This window comes from Rhinopithecus roxellana, chromosome 5, assembly GCF_007565055.1.
Source record: "Rhinopithecus roxellana isolate Shanxi Qingling chromosome 5, ASM756505v1, whole genome shotgun sequence".
NCBI lineage: Eukaryota > Metazoa > Chordata > Mammalia > Primates > Cercopithecidae > Rhinopithecus > Rhinopithecus roxellana.
Genome location: NC_044553.1, coordinates 29,849,591 through 29,864,894, shown reverse-complemented (window position 1 = coordinate 29,864,894; position 15,304 = coordinate 29,849,591). Strand labels below are relative to the sequence as shown.

At 40.1% G+C, this 15,304-nt stretch overlaps 1 protein-coding gene across 6 annotated transcripts in view; it reads left to right on the top strand.

The window, feature by feature from the left end:
- TTBK2 (tau tubulin kinase 2) overlaps positions 1–15,304 on the top strand; it is a 178,606-nt gene that overhangs the window by 138,599 nt on the left and 24,703 nt on the right. For all 6 annotated transcript variants that reach the window (XM_010383778.2, XM_030930648.1, XM_030930650.1 and 3 more), the window contains 2 exons: positions 5,916–6,127; positions 7,431–8,019. In XM_010383778.2, the coding sequence (XP_010382080.2) occupies positions 5,916–6,127; positions 7,431–8,019 (801 nt within the window). The remainder of the gene's footprint in view (positions 1–5,915; positions 6,128–7,430; positions 8,020–15,304) is intronic.

Here is a 15,304-nt window from a genome sequence, read left to right as displayed (position 1 = left end):
GCCCATATGGATATCTGTGTATGTGAGAGAATGAAATGGCACTTGACATAGAAGATCTTAGTTACTTTAGTTTCTGTCTTTTACCCACTATCACTATTTAATCTCAGTGAAATTTGAATGGTAGATGGTTTTGACCCTAAGTCCATTATTTGTTATCATGTGCAGTTTATTGAATTTATACTATATAGTGTTGAACATTACAAGCTCTCATTTTGAACATCTGGCTAAAGCATTAAGCTAAATATTGAAGACAGTGTACTAAGCTAGGTGCTGTGCAGTTTAAGATACATCTTTTACCCTTAAGGAGCTTACGGTCTCTTCGGGTAGATATGTAGCTGCACAAGCAAATATAATACAAGACAGAACATTGTGCAAAACATTTAAAAGAATTAAAATGCATGCAGATGGGGTGGGAGTTGGGAACATGCCTTATGGAAGAAGTGGTTGAAGTAGAAGTAGAAGTACAAATATGTACATGAGGGCCAAACATGGCGGCTCACACCTATAATCCCAGCACTTTGAGAGGCCAAGGTGGGGGGATCACCTGAAGTCAGGAGTTCAAGACCAGCCTGGCCAACATGGTGAAACCCTGTCTGTACTAAAAATACAAAAATTAACCGGGTGTGGTGGTGGGTGCCTGTAATTCTAGCTACTTGGGAGGCTGAGGCAGGAGAATCGCTTGAACCTGAGAGGTGGAGGTTGCAGTGAGCCAAGATCATGCCACTGCACTCCAGCCAGGGTAATAGAGTGGAAACTCCACCTCAAAAATAAATAAATAAATAAATAAATGTACATGAAAAAGTGCATGGATAGAGCTTGTAACTTTAGGAATTAATTGGTCATCTAGGAGAAAAATTCAAAACAGCTATATTTATCTTTTAAAATCTACTTGGCCGGGCGCGGTGGCTCAAGCCTATAATCCCAGCACTTTGGGAGGTCGAGACGGGTAGATCACGAGGTCAGGAGATCGAGACCATCCTGGCTAACACGGTGAAACCCCGTCTCTACTAAAAAATACAAAAAACTAGTCGGGCGAGGTGGCAGGCGCTTGCAGTCCCAGCTACTCGGGAGGCTGAGGCAGGAGAATGGCATAAACCTGGGAGGCGGAGCTTGCAGTGAGCTGAGATCCAGCCACTGCTCTCCAGCCTGGGCGACAGAGTGAGACTCTGTCTCAAAAAAAAAAAAAAAAAAAATTAAATCTACTTGTACTATATATAAAAGATTTTATATTTATCATGTCAAAGCATAGTAATGTAAGCATGTGAATCTACCATCTGCCCCAAGAACTAGAATATTTTAACATATTCCTTCTATATTTATGCTTCTACCCCATCCCCACTGAGGTAACCACTATCTTAGGTTAGATTCCATAAAAGCAGAGCCACAAAACAAACCTTAATAAGTTTAAATAATTGAAATCGCACATACTATGTTCTCTGAAAATGATGGAGTTAATCTAGTAATCAATGACGTAAAGACAGCAGGAAAATCTCTAAACACTTGGAAATTATACAGCATATTTCTGTATTATCATGGGTCAGAGAGGAAGGCTTAAAGGAAAAAATTTTTTAATTTACATAGAATTGAATGAAATTGAAACTACAACATATCAAAATGTTTGGGAGGCAGCTAAAGCAGTGCTGAGAGAGAAATGTATAGCACTAAAGACTTACATTAGGAAAGATAAGGTTTTACATCGATAGTCTAAATCCTACCTCAAGAAACTAGAAAAAGAAGCAGCAGAATTAGCTAAGATAAGCAGAAAGAAGGTAATAAATATCTCTGTTACTGTATTGCAGAAGTTTTGGTGTGTTGTATTTTCATTCTCATTCTGTTTTAAATATTTTTCCATAATGATTTTTTTCATCCATGAGTTATTAAGTGCATACAAGTTTAGAGTTTTTACATCTGCCAGGTGATTAAAAGTTTTGTTTTTCTTTATATAGTGACTATTTCTATTCTGTTCCTACTATTTTTTTTTCTAGCATTAAAGCCTATTTTATCAGATGTTAATACAGTTATGCCAACTTTCTTTTGGGTAGTACATGCCTGGTGTCTTTTCTGCCTTTATCTTTCTATTTTTTCTCATCTGTATTCTGTTGTGACTTTCGTTAAATGGAATATAAGTAGACAATTGTACGTCTTTATGTTTTAATTAGCTTAATTGATTTACATTTAGAATTATTATTTTATTTGTGTATTTATTTTTTTGAGACAGAGTCTCGCTCTGTCACCCAGGCTGGAGTGCAGTGGCGTGATCTCTGCTCACTGCAACCTCTGCCTCCCTGGTTCAAGTGATTCTCCTGCCTCAGCCTCCTGAGTAGCTGAAATTACAGGCATCCGCCACCACGCCTGGCTAAGTTTTGTATTTTTAGTAGAGAGGGTTTTGCCATGTTGGCCAGGATGGTCTCAAACTCCTGACCTGAGGTGATCTGTCCGCCTCAGCCTCCCAAAGTGGCAAGATTACAGTAACAAGCCACGATGCCCAGCCAAATTATTTTTATATGAACTTGTTTCTCTTCTCTTTTAAATTTCTATTCAGTTTTTTAATGCCGTTTTCCCGCCTTTCTTTTCATTACAGATTTTGTTGCTATTTTTCGTCTTCTGTTTTTTCTTTGTACTTATTGGGGATTTAAACATTCTAATTCTGTTCTCTTAGTAGTTGTCCTTGAAACTTCCCAATTATTTTTAACTTAAAAGTCTAAAATTAAGCAATATCTTAACCACCTTTCTGATATTCCAAGGACTGTAGAACATTTTAACTTCATTCACTCTTCTCCCAACATTACAGTACTCTTCTAATTTTAATTCTTTCTTTAAAAAAAAAAAAAAAAAGACTTGCCCTGGCACAGTGGCTCACACTCGTAATCCCAGCACTTTGGGAGGCCAAAGTGGGAGGAACACTAGAACCCAGGAGTTTGGGACCAGTCTGGGCAACATGGCAAAACCCTGTCTCTACCAAAAAAAAAAAAAAAGCTGGGTATGGTGGCACGTGCCTGTAGTCCCAGGTACTTGGGAGGCTGAGGGTGGAGGATCACTTGAACCTGGGAGGAGAAGCTGCAGTGAGCCAAGATTGTGCCACTGCACTCCAGCCTAGGTGACAGAGTGAGAGTCTTTCTCAGACAACCACAAAAAAGAATGACTTGAATTAGGTTATTTATTTTATTTATTTTTTAAGACAGAGTCTCACTCTGTCACCTAGGCTGGAGTGCAGTGGTGCAATCTTAGCTCACTGCAACCTCTACCTCCTGGGTTCAAGTGATTCTCATGCCTCATCCTCCCAAGTAGTTGGGAGTACAGGCACGTGCCACCACACCCGGCTAATTTTTTGTATTTTTGGTAGAGACAGGGTTTCACCATATTGGCCAGGCTAGTCTCAAACTCCAGGCTTCAAGTAATTCACCTGCCTCGGCCTCACAAAGTGCTGGGATTACAGGCGTGAACCACCCGGCCTAGCCTTGAATTAGATTATTAATGTTGTTCTTTTATACAAGTAATGTTTATATGGACTTTCAAAGATGTTTACCATTTCCTTTCATTTCTGAAAGTCCTTGGCTCGTCTTTCTTCCAGAAATATTTCCTTCAGAAGTTCCTTTACTTCCGGTCTTTTGGTAGAGGATTCTTTCTATAAATGTATTTATTCATCTATAAATGTACTTATTTTAGCTTCATTCTTTCAAAACAGTTTATGCTGAATATAAAGTTGTTTTTTGTTTTGTTCTGTTTTTTTGAGACAGGGTTTTGCTCTGTTGCCCAGGCTGGAGTGCAGTGGCGCAATCTCAGCTCACTTCAACCACCACCTCTTGGGTTCAAGCAATTCTCCTGCCTCAGCCTCCCGAGTAGCCAGGACCACAGGCATGCGCCATCACACCTGGCTAATTTTTTGTGTGTATTTTTATTAGAGACAGGGTTCACCATGTTGGCCAGGCTGGTCTTGAACTCTTGACCTCAAGTGATTCACCCACCTCAGCCTCCAAAGTGCTGGGATGACAGGCGTGAGCCACCACATCCAGCTCAAATATGAAGTTTTCTGTTGATGATTATTTTTCCTCTGGCTTCAGTCATTGGTGTTCAGAAACTTACTGTCATTCTAATTGTTTTTTTTCTTTTTAAGTGATTGTTTTCCCCACCTTCATCTTTCCTTCCCAGCTACTTTTTAGTTCTTGTTCTTGTCTGTGGTGTTCTGCATTTTAACTCTGATGTTTCTAGGCATATATTTCTTTTTGTTTATCTTGCTTGGGATATCTTGTGTCCCTTGAATATTTTTATTCCTATTTTTGTATAAAAAATATGTTCTGGGAAATAACAGCCATTCTGTATCTAAATGTTACTACCTCTTCATTCTTTCTATTATCTCTTTCTAGGACTCCAGTTAGACATATATTATGGCTTTTTATTGTATCCATCATATCTCTTAATATCTTTTTTCATAATTTTCTTTTTGCTGGGTTTTTTTTTTTTTTTTTGTTTCTTTTTTTGAGATGGAATCTTGGTCTGTCACCCAGGCTGGAGTGCAATGGCACGATCTCAGCTCACTGCAACCTCCGTCTCCTGGGTTCAAGTGATTCTCCTGCCTCAGGCTCCCGAGTAGCTGGGATTACAGGCCTGCACCACCACACCCAGCTAATTTGTTTTTTTTTTTGTATTTTTAGTAGAGATGGGGTTTCACTATGTTGGCCAGGCTGGTCTGGAACTCCTGACCTAGTGACCCACCCTCCTTGGCCTCCCGTAGTGCTGGGGTTACAGACGTGAGCCACCGGGCCAGGCCTATCTTGCTGTTTTTTATTCTAGGTAATTTATTTGGCTGTGTCTTCCGCTTCACTAATTAATAATTTCAACCTTTTTTTTTTTTTTTGCTAACTTGCTGTTTAACTTGTTAATTGAATATTAAATATTAAGTTAATCAGTCATTTAATTCCAAATAACCCTTTGTTGATCTTTGTTATAATAACCTTTATTTATTTAAACATTTATGCATAGCTGGTCTATATTTTGTATTGAAACCAGTTCAATATCTGAAATCTTTGGGAGTTTTAAATGTTTTTCTTAATTTTGACTATTATTTCTGTTGTGTCAGTCATGGTAGCATGCCTTCTCTTGTATTGATTCTCTCTCTCTCTTTTTTTTTTTTTTTTTTTTGCTAATTAATTAATAATTGATGGGAGTTCTGGAGACCTAAATTGGGGTTTGGGGAAACCTTCCTTCAAGGAAGACTGGCTTGTGTTTCTGCTGCTACCCTGAGTATATCACCAATTTGAGCCAATTGGGCATCCTCTTGAGGGTCTCTAGTCAGAGTAGATGTCCCAGACTTCCTTCTGTCACCACACTCCTGATATGAGGCTTAATTTCCCTGATAATGTGCTGCCGTAGGCACCTGTGCTTAAACAGTCCCACCCCCTGGGCTGCCTCATGCTCATCCTCCTCCTTCCCTGCCTCAGCTCCTTAGTAGTCTGGCGCCCAGGCTTTTTGTTTTTTTTTGTTTTTTAGAGGAGGAATGAGCAAAGAGGTATAGCGACTGAGGCTTAGCAGTCTCTCCTAACTTGTGAGACCACTTATGTCTCAAAGAGAACATCCTTTCCAGGTTTCAGTTTTAGGTTAGTGGAATGGGGTCCTACAAGCCTCAAGTCAGACATAATTCAAAAAGCCAAGTCTGTTAAACATTTTTAGATTGTTTATCTTTGTTCCAGAAGTATTTAAAAAAACTAAAATAATACTGAAACTGAGTATAAATTAAGAAAACACATTTAATGTAGAGTTAATAGATAAGAATGTAATGAAGTAAACTAGCCAAAATATCTGAATTGTTTGAAAACACATCTAATCATTTATTGATATTATTTTGAAAGGCTTCAATGATTCCTGTCATGTGTATTGCCTAGAATGTTTTTCATGGGTTTATTTTATATTTTGGATAGGCTGCTACTGAAGAGGAGAACAGCCATGGCCAGGCAAATGGTCTTCTCAATGCTCCAAGCCTTGGGTCACCAATTCGTGTCCGCTCAGAGATTACTCAGCCAGACAGAGATATTCCATTGGTGCGAAAGTTACGTTCCATCCACAGCTTTGAGCTGGAAAAACGTCTGACCCTGGAGCCAAAGCCAGACACTGACAAGTTCCTTGAGACCTGGTATAAAATAGTTTATTTTTCTTTTTAAAGCTTCTAAGGTACCATTGTTATTGTTTTGTTGTTGTCGTTGTTGTATATTTCTGTTACATAAAGTCTTTCAAATAAGAAATTCTTGCATTTTTGTAACACTGATTCTGTTAAACTCTAATTTTCATCCTTATTTTTAATTATTATTGCCCTGATTCTTAATTATTATAAATTCTGTAGCATATCCTTTGGCTTTGGAAGCTGAGCAGTAAGAGCTGATAACTTCCTAACACTAGGAACAAGATAAATGAGCATTTTTTACAGTAACTTTGTTTGGAAAGCAATCTCTTCCACACAACAGTGTAGTATTGGAGAGGGCATGATAAAGGTGGCATTAGGCAGAGATGAGGGGAATACATAAAGGAGGGGAAAAAGTGATTTATATACAAGGGACAGTCAGTTCAATTCACTTTAGTGAAGACCTTCTAGGAGTAAAATACTGTAGGAAAATAGATACCAATAAGTATATCATGCTTGCCCTCGAGAGTTCACAGTCTACCTAGAGAGAAAGGAAGGTGAAACTTGAGAGATCTATACATAGGTAAAGATTGTAGTGCATAGTTATGAGGCACATTATCCCTACAACAAATTTTGATGACAGAAGACAGAAATGAAAAAAGTGTGGGATATATTTATGAGTTATAGAAGGCTTTAACAGTATTCACAGTATTAAGACCTAACTTCCTTTAATAGTAGTCACACCCTTCAGTGGTACATCTCTGGTGGCTACTATTGGTAATGAAATATTAGGTTAGAGGGACAGTGAATTTGACTAACATGGTAATTACTGTGTCCCAAGACAATTCAGCCACTTCTGGCCTACTCCAATCTAGCTTCCATTTTAAACAATCCTTCACATATGTGTGTTCTTCCTCACGTGGTAATCATTCATAGCTATGTTATGTAAGCACATGTCTACATGCTCACATGATCAAAAGGATGGATGAGGCATTGGTTTACCCATTTTGAGTTGTGGCTCATATTGAGAATAAGTATCAACATACAATAGGGATAAAAGCGTAGTTCAATAAAAAGTTGGTTTGACAAAAGAAGGGAACTAAAAAGGGCCTTGCTGAGGAAGGAAGTGAACTCCATCTTCCAAAGCAGGATGTGGCAGGTAGAGAAGAACATTATCAATGCTGTGAAACTTTCCTTATGCTTTATCCATCTTTTTCTGTCTCATCTTTGTGTCCATATTAGTTTTGTATGGCGCTTATATATTATATAATAAATGTTTCCTTAGGACAATTGAGTAACTTCTTGCCATTTCCTTAAGCCTGGAGAAAATGCAGAAAGATACCAGTGCAGGAAAAGAATCTATTCTCCCTGCTCTGCTGCATAAGCCTTGTGTTCCTGCTGTGTCCCGTACTGACCATATCTGGCACTATGATGAAGAATATCTTCCAGATGTCTCCAAGCCTGCTTCTGCCAACACCCCTGAGCAGGCAGATGGTGGTGGCAGCAATGGATTTATAGCAGTTAACCTGAGCTCTTGCAAGCAAGAGATTGATTCCAAAGAATGGGTGATTGTGGACAAGGAGCAGGACCTTCAGGATTTTAGGACAAATGAGGCTGTAGGACATAAAACAACTGGAAGTCCTTCTGATGAGGAGCCTGAAGTGCTTCAAGTCCTGGAGGCATCACCTCAAGATGAAAAGCTCCAGTTAGGTCCTTGGGCAGAAAATGATCATTTAAAGAAGGAAACCTCAGGTGTGGTCTTAGCACTTTCTGCAGAGGGTCCTCCTACTGCTGCTTCAGAACAGTATACAGATAGGCTGGAACTCCAGCCTGGAGCTGCTAGTCAGTTTATTGCAGCGACGCCCACAAGTCTAATGGAGGCGCAGGCAGAAGGACCCCTTACAGCGGTAAGAAATTTGTTCCTGTTATTATTCTTTGTTATCCACTCGAGGTGCTATTAAGAAAGGACTAACAGTTGATCAACTAAGATTCTTCAGTAGAGGCCTAAATTTTGCAAATGGCCCAGGGAGTGATTTTGTACTAAGTTCTATCGTCAACCCTCCAATATGAAATTTTTCAAAAAGTGAGGTCTTCTTTTATTATGTGAAACACAATACATGAAATACCATTATAACCTAATTTTGGAATAACATTTTTAATTAGACTACAAGCACTAGCTATCTATGTGTGTTTATAGATGCTACCATTTTTTAAAGTTTCTAGCAATTTTTACTTTTACTGAGAAAGGCATATATTTAACCATTCATGGTTTGTTCTTTACACTGTACACTGTTGCTAGGCCTGAGTCTTTAGTTCCCTTTCTCTTTCATAAAGTCCACCCAGGAATTTCTCATATTTCATATTCCTGTTAAACCGTCGTTTTCTAACATTGATGGCCACTGTTCAAAATGCAGAATTCCAGGCCTCACTTCCAGAACTTTTGTTTTAGTAGGTCTGGGAAAGAGCGTGCTCAGGAATCCTCATTTTAACGAGCAGGTAGAGGCAGCATTTATGATACAGGTATTCTACAAAGGAAACTTTTGAGGAACCACTATTGTGTATTCTCAGTTTTGGGCCTTCAGCTGGAGAAGCCTGTTACCCTGTTACCAGTAAGCAGTGGTGCCCCCGGTGACTTGTGCGAGGAGCCCCAGAAAAGCCAGAGACGGCCAAGCAAGGCCATGAAAAACCCCCAGGCTACATAAGTAACTGTGAACACAAATCTAAGGCACCCACAGGTACATCTATCCTTATGTGATGGGAGCTACCAGGTTTCCTTAAATTCTATAATCATCTAGCAGTCCCCTTCCCCCAACTCACCAGAAACAGCATTGTTCCCCAAACTGAAATGTTTTCTGTTAGAACACAATTCCACATCAGGTGCAAAACAGTGGGAAAAGATACCAGTGAAAATTCATTTTGTGTACAGTTCTGAGAAATTTGCCTGCGCTCCAAAACAGGGAAACAAAGGCCTGCCTGCTTCTTCACCAGAGTTAGTTAGCAGGTCCCTCTTTCCCGGGACTGCTTTGTATAGTTAGGCAGGTTGTTCACGGCATAAAGGAATCTAGCCAGGAAACAAATTAGGACTGAAATCCACCCCAGACTTGGCTTTCTAAACTGTGCGTCTTGGCACAGGGCTGTTTCCTTTTGGAAGGGCATTCTTTTCCAAATTGTACAAAGCTATCATGTGGGCTAGAGGTAGGTAACTACTAACTCCCTCCCTCCCTGTTCCATCTTTTCTCCCACCCCACCTTTCTTCTTTCCATTCATCCCCTCTTTCCACCTTCCCAGGTTCACTTTCTTCTTTAACTCTGTGATGCTGTGTACTGACTTTTGCTCTAGCATGTTTCCAGCAGCATTCTGTTGCACCTTCCTTCATGGAGGCTTTCTAAAGCCTTTGCTCTATTTCTCCTGGTATTTTTGACCCTCTCTCAATGCTGTCCTATTCACAAAGATTGTGCTCATGGTTCTCTTACACTACTGAAGTGTTTTCTCTGACAAGTTGTTGATAGGCTTGCATTCATGTATGTGATGTTTGACCTTATGTTTAGATATCTTTGAATTATTTTTCTATTTATTTATTTATTTATTGAGACGGAGACTCAGGTTGGAGTGCAGTGGTTCGATCTCGGCTCGCTGCAACCTCCACCTCTGGGTTCAAGTGATTCTCCTGCCTTAGCCTCCCAAGTAGCTGGGATTACAGGCACCCACCACTACGCCCGGCTAATTTTTTTGTATTAATTCAAAGTCTCTAATGAAATGTCAGCTGCATCAGTTGTGTACTTATTTCTAAGTTTTTTGTTTCTATTTTAGAGGCAAGGTCTTCCTCAGTCACCCAGGCTGTAGCACAGTGGAATGATCATACCTTAGTGTAACCTCAAGCTCCTGGGCTCAAGTGATCCTCCCATGCCAGCGTCCCAAGTCACTAGGACTGCAGGCATGAGTCACCATACCCAGCTCATTTTGTTGTTGTTGTTTTGTAGAGACAGGTTTTGCCATGTTGCCCAGACTGGTCTCAAATTCCTGTGTTCAAGTGGTCCTCCCACATCAGCCTCCCAAAGTGCTGGGATTACAGGTGTGAGCTCCTACACCTGGCTAATTTTTTAATCTTTTGTAAGACAGGGTCCCACTGTGTTGCCCAGACTGGTCTCAAACTCCTGGGATCCAGAGATTCTCCTGTCTCAGCCTCCCAAAGTCTTGGTATTATAGACATGAGACACTGTGCCCAGCTAGTGCTTCATTTTAATACTACCTTTAGAAACAGTATAAATGTGGCTGGGCCTAGCAACATCACCCATATGTTATCCATTGCTATTGCTGTGTACCAAATTAGCCCAAATTTAGCATCGTTAAACAAGAGTCATTATTTCACACAATTTCTTGGAGCTGGAAATGCAGGAGTGCCTTAGTTCAGTGGTTCTAGCTCATGCGTGGTCTCTCATGAGGAGGTCGTCAAGCTCTCAGCCAGGGTTAAAATCAGCTTAAAAGTTTGGCTGGAAGGGGAAGATCCACTTCCAAGCTCACTCCCATGACTGTTGGCAGGCCTCAGTTCCTTCCTGGCTGTTAGCCAGAGGCTCTAGTTCCTCGCCATTTGGGCCTCTCCATCTGGCTTTCCCAGTGAGTGAGGTGAGAAAGAGACAGACATAGGGGAAGAGAGGTGACGGGAATGCATCCCCACCAAGATGGAAGCCACAGTGTCTTTTCTCATCTGTCTCAGAAGGGGCATAGCATCGCTTCTGCCGTATTCTATCATCACACAGACCAACCCTGTACAATGTATGAGGGCCGACACGAGGGTGTGAATACCAGAAGACACATCTGGGTCATTGGGAACCGTTTTAGAGCTGTCTACCATATCACCTTACATTTACATTTTACAGAATACTTCCCAATTTGATCTTAACTGCAGCTCCATGGAACAAGCAGAGGGAATATTATTTTATCTTTTGTACTGAGGGCACTAAGCCTCGGGAAAGGAAGAATCCATGAAGAGTCAGATGCTGCTAGACTAGACTTGGTGCTCCATCCCTCGTGCCAGGAGACTACACCTTACGCCAGTCTTCTGTCCCTACACCAGGGCGTTGCCAACATACTGAAAGACTTTCCTAATTGGCTTGTTTCTTAGATATCGAGAAGAAGAAAGGGGGTTTAAAATAATGCACAAAGTAGGAGCAGGACCAAAAGAAAAAGGGTAGCAGAATTTTTAATAATCTGTTAGCCAACATCTATTGAAAGGATTTCTCTGACTGTATTTACAGGACTACCAATAACCAGCACTAATAAAATTTAAATTAACAGTTAGTTGTATTTTCTTACTTATGTTTATATCTTCATACCTGTGAAGTATCTGCTAAGTTCCAGGCTTTACGCTATACTTCAGGGATAACAAGTTGGCACCAACCTGTCAGGTTGGCAATGAAAACTTACATCTAAACAGTCACCTTAAACAACCTGAAATGATTGTAATAGGGCTGTTTATAGGAATGAGGACACAGACATATCTGCCTAGGACTGAGGAGTGGAATTTTGGATGTCTTTATTTTCTCAACTTTTATTTTCTAATTTTTTTTTTTTAACCATGGTAATTAAAAATCTTCCTGGGAAGGTTAAGGAATGCTTCAGGCTGGGCACGGTGGCTCATGCCTGTAATCCCAGCACTTTGGGAGGCCAAGGCGGGTGGATCACAAGGTCAGGAGTTCAAGACCAGCCTGGCCAAGATGGTGAAACCTTGTCTCTACTAAAAACACAAAAAACTAGCCAGGTGTGGTGGCACATGCCTGTAATCCCGGCTGCTGTGGAGGCTGAGCCAGAGAATTGCTTAAAAACCTGGGAGGCGGAGGTTGCAGTGAGCTGAGATCGCGCCACTACACTCCAGCCTGGGCAACAGAGCGAGACTCCATGTCAAAAAAGAAAAGAAAAGAAATAGTACTTCCATGTGGCTTTCCTGGCAAGGCACATGTTTCGCTTATTTGGATCCCTTGTATAAACTACAGTGACTGTGTGAAAGCTCATGGAGTTATTCAGAGCCTCCGTTGACACAGGAATGATCCACACATGTATTAATAGAGGTGTGCTTTAATAATGTGAAAAGGTGAAGACTTTTTGGGTTGGTTGCCATCTGTTTAACTTCTTAAAATGAATTTTGCAGGAGAGTTGAATGTATGTATATTGACTGGGGAGTGGCCAAATATCCTCTGTCTCACCATGAATTCCTGTTTTTGATCTGGAAAATTTGGTCATTATAATCCTAGGAAAGTTTTTTTTCTATGAGATTACATCTCTGGAATTACATTTGATATTACAATTCAACCTATGTACAGTTAGAAAGGATCAGAGATTGGATGGACTGCGCTGGAAAGTAAAGGAAGAAAGCCCATTTGTGAAGTGCTTGAGTACAGTCTGGACTATCACTTGGGAGATTTTTGTGGAAGGAACCTCAGCATGCAATGGTTGATACACTCATGTGTGCAACATTTGTTGCGTGTCTACTATGAGTCGGGTACTATGCTAAGTACCAAGAATAAAAAGCCCAGTTAGTCACCTCACTGCTTTCAAGGGTCTTCAGTCTAGTAAAGAAACAGTTTAAGTGTTATAGGTGCTGTGATAGAAATTTATACGTTATAGAAGTTGGACTGGATTTATCCCTAAGATATCTTTCTTCCTTTTTTTTTTTTTTTTTTTTAATTATACTTTAAGTTCTAGCGTATGTGTGCACGACGTGCAGGTTTGTTACATAGGTATACATGTGCCATGTTGGTTTGCTGCACCCATTAATTCGTTATTTACATTAGATGATATTTCTGCTATCCCTCCCCCAGCTCCCCACCCCCTGACAGGCCCCAGTGTGTGATGTTCCCCACCCTGTGTCCAAGTGTTCTCATTGTTCAATTCCCACCTATGAGTGAGAACATGCAGTATATGGTTTTGTGTCCTTGTGATAGTTTGCTCAGAATGATGGTTTCCAGCTGCATCAATGTCCCTGCAAAGGACATGAACTCATCCTTTTTTATGGCTGCATAGTATTCTGTGGTGTATATGTGCCACATTTTCTTAATCCAGTCTTATCATTGATGGGCATTTGGGTTCGTTCCAAATCTTTGCTATTGGGAATAGTGCCACAAAAAACATATGTGTGCATGTGTCTTTATAGCAGCATGATTTATAATCCTTTGGGTATATACCCAGTAATGGGATGTCTGGGTCAAATGGTATTTCTAGTTCTAGATCCTTGAGGAATCGCCACACTGTTTTCCACAATGGTTGAACTAGTTTACACTCCCACCAACAGTGTAAAAGCATTCCTATTTCTCCACATCCTCTCCAACATCTGTTGTTTCCTGACTTTTTAATGATCGCCATTCTAACTGGTGTGAGATGGTATCTCATTGTGGTTTTGATTTGCATTTCTCTGATGACCAGTGATGAAGAGCATTTTTTCATGTCTCTTGGCTGCATAAGTGTCTTCTTTTGAGAAGTGTCTGTTCATATCCTTTGCCCATTTTTTGATGAGGCTGTTTGTTTTCTTCTTGTAAATTTAAGTTCTTTGTAGATTCTGTATATTAGCCCTTTGTCAGATGGGTAGATTGCAAAAATTCTCTCCCATTCTGTAGGTTGCCTGTTCACTCTGATGGTAGTTTATTTTGCTGTGCAGAAGCTCTTTTGTTTAATTAGATCCCATTTGTCAATTTTGGCTTTTGTTGCTGTTGCTTTTGCTGTTTTAGTCATGAAGTCCTTGCCCATGCCTATGTCCTGAATGGTATTGCCTAGGTTTTCTTCTAGGGTTTTTATGGTTTTAGGTCTAACATTTAAGTCTTTAATCCATCTTGAATTAATTTTTGTATAAGGTGATAAGGAAGGGATCCAGTTTCAGCTTTCTACTTATGGCTAGCCAGTTTTCCCAGCACCATTTATTAAACAGGAAATCCTTTCTCCATTTCTTGTTTTTGTCAGGTTTGTCAAAGATCAGATGGTTGTAGATGTGTGGTATCATTTCTGAGGGCTCTGTTCTGTTCCATTGGTCTATATCTCTGTTTTGGTACCAGTACCATGCTGTTTTGTTTACTGTAGCCTTGTGGTATAGTTTGAAGTCAGGTAGCGTGATGCCTCCAGCTTTGTTCTTTTTGCTTAGGATTGTCTTGGCAATGCAGGCTCTTTTTTTGTTCCATATGAACTTTAAAGTAATTTTTTCCAATTCTGTGAAGAAAGTCATTGGTAGCTTGATGGGGATGGCATTGAATCTATAAATTACTTGGGCAGTATGGCCATTTTCACGATATTGATTCTTCCTATCCATGAGCATGCAATGTCCTTCCATTTGTTTGTGTACTCTTTTATTTCGTTGAGCAGTGGTTTGTACTTCTCCTTGAAGAGGTCCTTCACTTCCCTTGTAAGTTGGATTCCTAGGTATTTTACTCTCTTTCTAGCAGTTGTGAATGGGAGTTCACTCATGATTTGGCTCTCTGTTTGTTACTAGTGTATAGGAATGCTTGTGATTTTTGCACATTGATTTTGTATCCTGAGACTTTGCTGGAGTTGCTTATCAGCTTAAGGAGATTTTGGGCTGAGATGATGGGGTTTTCTAAATATACAATCATGTCATCTGCAAACAGGGACAATTTTACTTCTTCTTTTCCTAATTGAATATCCTTTATTTCTTTCTCTTGCCTGATTTCCCTGGCTAGAACTTCCAACACTATATTGAATAGGAGTGGTGAGAGAGGGCATCCGTGTCTTGTGCCAGTTTTCAAAGGGAATGCTTCCAGTTTTTGCCCATTCAGTATAATATTGGCTGTGGGTTTGTCATAAATAGCTCTTATTATTTTGAGATATGTCCCATTAATACTTAGTTTATTGAGAGTTTTTAGCATGAAGGGCTGTTGAATTTTGTTGAAGGCCTTTTCTGCATCTATTGAGATAATCATGTGGTTTTTGTCGTTGGTTCTGTTTATGTGATGAATTATGTTTATTGATTTGCATATGTTGAACCAGCCTTGCATCCCAGGGATGAAGCTGACTTGATCGTGATGGATAAGCTTTTTGATGTGCTGCTGAATTTGGTTTGGCAGTATTTTATCGAGGATTTTTGCATGGATGTTCATCAGGGATATTGGTCTAAAATTCTCTTTTTTTGTTGTGTCTCTGCTAGGCTTTGGTATCAGGATGATGTTGGTCTCATAAAATGAGTTAGGGAGGATT